The sequence below is a fragment of the Phyllobates terribilis genome, unplaced genomic scaffold (assembly GCF_046119375.1).
Source record: "Phyllobates terribilis strain yellow unplaced genomic scaffold, ASM4611937v1 Scaffold_7__3_contigs__length_470593459, whole genome shotgun sequence".
Lineage (NCBI taxonomy): Eukaryota > Metazoa > Chordata > Amphibia > Anura > Dendrobatidae > Phyllobates > Phyllobates terribilis.
In genome coordinates, this window is record NW_027362767.1 from 409,180,325 (window position 1) to 409,186,622 (window position 6,298).

A 6,298-nucleotide genomic window follows, 5' to 3' on the forward strand; every position below is an offset into this window, starting at 1 on the left:
AGCAGTTTGCCAAAGAAGAATGGTCTACAATTCCAGCAGAGCATTGTAAGAAACTCATTGATGGTTACCGGAAGCGGTTGTTCGCAGTTATTTTGGCTAAAGGTTGTGCAACCAAGTATTAGGCTGAGGGTGCCAATACTTTTGTCTGGCCCATTTTTGGAGTTTTGTGTGAAATGATCAATGATTTGATTTTTGCTTCATTCTCTTTTGTGTTTTTTCCTTGCAAGCAAATTAAATGAAGATAATAAGACCAAAGAATTTGTGATTGCAATCATTTTCAGGAAGAAACTGAGTATTATCTGACAGAATTGCAGGGGTGTCAATACTTTTGGCCACCACTGTAACTACCGTAAGGTGCGAGGAGCAGGTGTAAAAGGCTTTGCATCTACCATTATTGTATGAAATCTTAAGTATAATGGAAATAATAAAAACATATGACATAAATGTTAAAATAAATGGAGGAAAGCCAGCAATTAAGATCCCAACAGTGACCATATAGAGTTCTAGAACTGAAGTGTCACTGTAGGATAGTCTAATCACAGGCACAGTGTCACAGAAGAAATGATTAATCATATTTGACTGATAACAGATTAGTTTGCAGAATTCCATAAGATTCGGGAGGTTTTCTAAGAAGCTACAAACCCAACATACAGTGACCAACAGTGCAGAGATTCTAGGGCTAGTTTCATTGATTGCCATTAAAATGTACTTCCAGTTGAGCCTTAAACAAGTTCCAATAAAAGCTCCTACCTGTCCATGGATTGTGTTTGGTATTGCTGCGCATCCCAACAGAATTGAAAAGGAGTGAACTGCAAAATGATACACAACCAGTAGACACTCTCGGCAATAGTTTTGGAAAAATACTGTTTTAGATTTTTTAGTATGAATTAAAAAATCCATTTACATATTTTGCCAGTAGCTATGCCCTGTTTAGAAGCCATACCCATTCACCTCTTCTCCACACTAGATTTTCTGCCTTTCCGTTCTCCTTTACCAGCGTCGTGAATAAAAAAAAAATCTCCTGGAATCACTGATTTCTGGGAGGTTTCAAGCAGGGTCAGCAGGACTTGGGAGCTTAGTTGACTCTTCTAGGAATCCAGAAGGTCTTCCCTTATACCTGGATCATCCTAAATATTCTAGAAGAAGTGGCAAGTACAGTTATATGAAAAAGTTTGGGCACCCCTATTAATCTTAAGCTTAATGTTTTATAAAAATTGGTGTTTTTGCAACAGCTATTTCAGTTTGATATATGTAATAACTGTTGGACACAGTAATGTTTCTGCCTTGAAATGAGGTTTATTGTACTAACAGAAAATGTGCAATCTGCATTCAAACAAAATTTGACAGGTGCATAAGTATGGGCACCTCACCAGAAAAGTGACATTAATATTTAGTAGATCCTCCTTTTGCAAAAATAACAGCCTCTAGTCGCTTCCTGTAGCTTTTAATGAGTTCCTGGATCCTGGATGAAGGTATTTTTGACCATTCCTCTTTACAAAACAATTCCAGTTCAGTTAAGTTTGATGGTTGCCGAGCATGGACAGCCCTCTTCAAATGATCCCACAGATGTTCAATGATATTCAGGTCTGGGGACTGGGATGGCCATTCCAGAACATTGTAATTGTTCCTCTGCATGAATGCCTGAGTAGATTTGGAGCGGTGTTTTGGATCATTGTCTTGCTGAAAGATCCATCCCCTGCGTAACTTCAACGTTATCACTGATTCTTGAACAGTATTGTCAAGAATCTGCTGATACTGAGTGGAATCCATGCGTCCCTCAACTTTAACAAGATTCCCGGTGCCGGCATTGGCCACACAGCCTCAAAGCATGATGGAACCTCCACCAAATTTTACTGTGGGTAGCAAGTGTTTTTCTTGGAATGCTGTGTTTTTTTTTTGCCGCCATGCATAACGCCTTTTTGTATGACCAAACAACTCAATCTTGGTTTCATCAGTCCACATGACCTTCTTCCAAAAAGAAATTGGCTTCTCCAAATGTGCTTTTGCATACCTCAGCCGACTCTGTTTGTGGCGTGCTTGCAGAAACGGCTTCTTTCACATCACTCTCCCATACAGCTTCTCCTTGTGCAAAGTGCGTTGTATAGTAGACCGATGCACAGTGACACCATCTGCAGCAAGTTGATGCTGCAGCTCTCTGGAGGTGGTCTGAGGATTGTCCTTGACTGATCTCACCATTCTTCTTCTCTGCCTTTCTGATGTTTTTCTTGGCCTGCCACTTCTGGCCTTAACAAGAACTGTCCCTGTGTTCTTCCATTTCCTTACTATGTTCCTCACAGTGGAAACTGACAGGTTAAATCTCTGAGACGGCTTTTTGTATCCTTCCCCTGAACAACTATGTTGAATAATCTTTGTTTTCAGATCATTTGACAGTTGTTTTGAGGAGCCCATGATGCCACTCTTCAGAGCAGATTCAAACAGGAGAACAACTTGCAAGTGGCCACTTTAAGTAGCTTTTCTCATGATTGCATACACCTGGCTATGAAGTTCAAAGCTCAATGAGGTTACAAAACCAAAAAAAGTGCTTTAGTAAGTCAGTAAAAAGTAGGTAGGCGTATTTAAAACAAGAAAATGATAAGGGTGCCCATACTTATGCACCTGTCAAATTTTGTTTGAATGCAGATTGCACAGTTTTTGTTAGTACAATAAACCTCATTTCAAGGCAGAAACATTACTGTGTCCAACAGTTATTACATATATCAAACTGAAATAGCTGTTGGAAAAACACCAATTTTTATAAAACATTAAGCTTAAGATTAATAGGGGTGCCCAAACTTTTTCATATAACTTTATGTCTTTATTATTTTTCAGATGCCCTTATCAAGACTCAAACTTAAAGCACAACACCCTCTGCAGCTAAAATCATGTACTGCAATGATATCCCAGCACAGGAACGGAGACCGACAGAAGAGGGCCCCAGTGAAAGAACAGTATATGGCCCATAAGCAGTCCTATAGCTCATTATAATGCGCAATTTCACCTGCTTTGGAGGTGGAAGTGGCGCCCTTACCTCTTGGACCCCTGTGCAGCTGCATTGGTTGCACCAATAGCCCCTGCCCCATCAAAAAGCCAACAAAGAAAAGATAGCTCACAGTGTTTTATTAATAACATCCATTCAAAGAAACTTGTCATTTACAGTCTCTTTACATTTTTATTGTAGACACGTCTTTACAGTCATTCCAGGATGGTGCGGAGCTCACATCACCCCACACACACAGGCTTCCCGGGCTTCTCCAGACCTCATACCTTCTAATGTGACAGTCCAATACTCAATAGCTATCTTTCTCTCTCAAACTTCAGGGCTCTCATTGAGGTTCATTCTCACTCTAGATATCTTCTCTGCTATCTCCTGGCAGATCTCTGCCAATCTCTAATCTGTACTTCATACCCATGTCCCTGCAGTGGTTTTCTGTTCACTCTCATCTAATCACCCTCCCTGGATCCAAAGCCGGCCCCCCATTACTGCTCAGGTCACAGAATTTTGGCTGCAGTGGTGATGTCATGTCAAGAGCATGCTTCATCTCTGTAGCCAAACACTAAGCTCAGTGACTCATGTCGTCCACCTAGGCACAGCCGCTGAGCTCAGAGGTTGGCTACAGAGATGATGCATGCTATTAATGTGATGTCAACACTGAGACCAGAGCAGCAGCGGAGAGATGGCACTGGAGTCGAGGTGGGGAGGAGTGTAAATACCTACTCTGATCTTATTTTGAGCATTTTAGAGCATCAGGGGTCCATACTCCTGCAAGTGGAAAACCCCTTTAACCCCTAACTGATGGCACTCTAGGCAAACACACAGCATACACAAAGTACACCATAGAAAAAGAACAGATATTAAAACATGAACAAGTGCACTAAGCATATAATTTCATCCAGGTATTAAAATGGCAAATTTGCTGCATAATTGACATCCCTTAAAACACACACGCACACATACTTCCATCATCATGTTATTCTCATCCCCCCTCTGGTACAATGTAGAATTAATATTTGGGCCACTGTAGCCCACCCAGTGGGCCCATACCACTGCATTTCTATGACCAGGTTTACTTAGGTATTCATGAATGAGTGATGATTTCATATACCCTCCATTCTGGCTGCAAATGAGAAAAAATGTCAAGTCAATACACCCACTTATACAATTGCCACCATTTGCAAAGTTGCGATCTGATGTTTTCCCAAAATCCTAATTAAGTTTATCAGAGTACACAATGTTTTTCAGCTGACATAAAATCTATAAATTCTTCGAAGTAAGGACCAAAGTTTTAAAATGTTGAGCTTTAATACAAAACAGGTATAGTGTCTACAAAAATAAGTAAGAAATAAATAAATGACTCAGGAATATACACTGAACTAAAATATAAACACAACACTTTTGTTTTTGCTCCCAATACTGTAAAATTGCACATTTTAGAGTGGTCTTATATTGTGCAATAATCATGTTGTCTAATCAGTATCTGGATATGCTGTACTTGTGAGGTGGATGGATTATCTCAACAAAGAAGAAGTGCTCACTGACTCAGATTTAGACAATTTTTTTAACAATACTTGAGAGAATAAGGCCTTTTGTGTACATAGAAAAAATCTTAGATCTTTGAGTTCAGCTCATGTAAAATGGGAGCAAAAAACAGACAAGCTGTAATGGTAGTGTCTGTCAACTAATCGTAGACTGATTACAATGGCAAGTGAGCTGAATTATAAATGCAGCTCTGGGCTCAAGATGTTGTTATGTTGTACAAAGTTACTTCAAAGTGAATTAAGTGTCTTATTTCTTGTCCATTGAGTGTCTGGATTTGATGAGCTGCAAAACCAGATTTAGTCAATTGACCCATTTGGTGCCTCATCTGAAAGCGATCCCTTTGGGTTTTCTGTAAGGCTAAGTCATAAATTTAATGGTTTCAAAATTTAACTTATGGATGTGTTTTGGTTGATAATACAGCTAATCGCTTTCTTCTCCTAATGGCGGCTTTCACGTCTTTATTCTTTAGGCTGTAGATCAGGGGGTTCAGTACAGGGACGGCTGCTGCATTAAACAAAGAGAAATATTTGCTGGATCCTAAATTGATGGATGCAGTTGGCCTCAAATATTGAAAGACAAGAGAACCATAGAGGCAGATGACCACTGTAAGGTGCGAGGAGCACGTGTAGAAGGCTTTACGTCTGCCGCTGCTAGAACGTATGGACAAGATGGTGCCAATTATGAAGATGTAGGAGATAAATGTAAGGGAAAAGGGGGTACATCCAGCAACAAACACCCCTACAGTGAGAATATATAGCTGGAGAAAAGTAGTGTCACTGCAGGACAACTTTATGATTGGAACAATGTCACAGAAGAAGTGGTCTATCTTGTTGGATTCATAGCATGTTAATTTAAAGATCTCTATAAGAATGGGCATGCATTCAAGAAAGCCAAAAACCCAACACAAACAGGCCAAAAGGACACAAAGTTTAGAACCCATGACAAGATGGTAATGTAAAGGGTTACAGATAGCAACGTAGCGATCATAACTCATAGCTGTCAAAACCAACAGCTCATCACAAGTCAACGACAAAAACGTAAAAATTTGCAAAAGACATTCAAGAACTGAGACAGAATTATCTCCCGATATGAAAGAAGTAATGATTTTATGAAGAGTTATTGTAGAACAACTAATGTCCAAAATAGACAAGTTGGCCAAGAAAAAGTACATGGGTGTATGGAGATGGTGATCCAGACAAACAAGGAGGAAGAGAGTTATGTTACCTCCAAGACTAATGAGATAAATGAGTAGAACTAGGAGAAAAACCAAAAATTGCAATAACGGCTCATCGGAGATCCCGGTAATGATGAAAGAAGTTGTCGTGTTCACATTTTTATGATCCATATAACTTAAAATTTTCACTTTTAAGCTGATAATAAAGTAGACAAGTAAAAAAAAGAAGAAAAAATCAATAGGACTCAATATCACATAAAAATTTCCATAAGGTATTAGTTACAATATCAAACCTTGAGTGTACATGATTCTTCACATACATTGCAGTTAAATATACTTTGCACCTATTTACTGTTTTCATTGCAGGTTAGAATAAAATCCTTTCCATCGGTGAAACATGACATATGTAAATTATACATTCAGTGAACCAAGACAGTGGAGAGTGCGAAGGGAACACGTCAGTGTTATTCTCTATTAATAAATGCAGTATTGAAGCAAGAGGAGCAAATGAATAAATAGACAGATGGCAGAACTTTGAGGGTTTCCCTTGTGTAATCAAAGCCACAGGAGCAAATGAATAAATAGAC

The 6,298-nt window shown here is 39.2% G+C and overlaps 1 protein-coding gene across 1 annotated transcript; it reads right to left on the reverse strand.

Annotated features, from left to right (window-relative positions):
- Positions 1 to 4,928: 4,928 nt before the first annotated feature.
- LOC141155542 (olfactory receptor 6C1-like) lies at positions 4,929 to 5,882 on the reverse strand. The gene has a single exon (XM_073642408.1). The coding sequence runs from the start codon at positions 5,880 to 5,882 to the stop codon at positions 4,929 to 4,931; it is 954 nt and encodes a 317-aa protein (XP_073498509.1).
- Between the last annotated feature and the right edge of the window lie 416 nt (positions 5,883 to 6,298).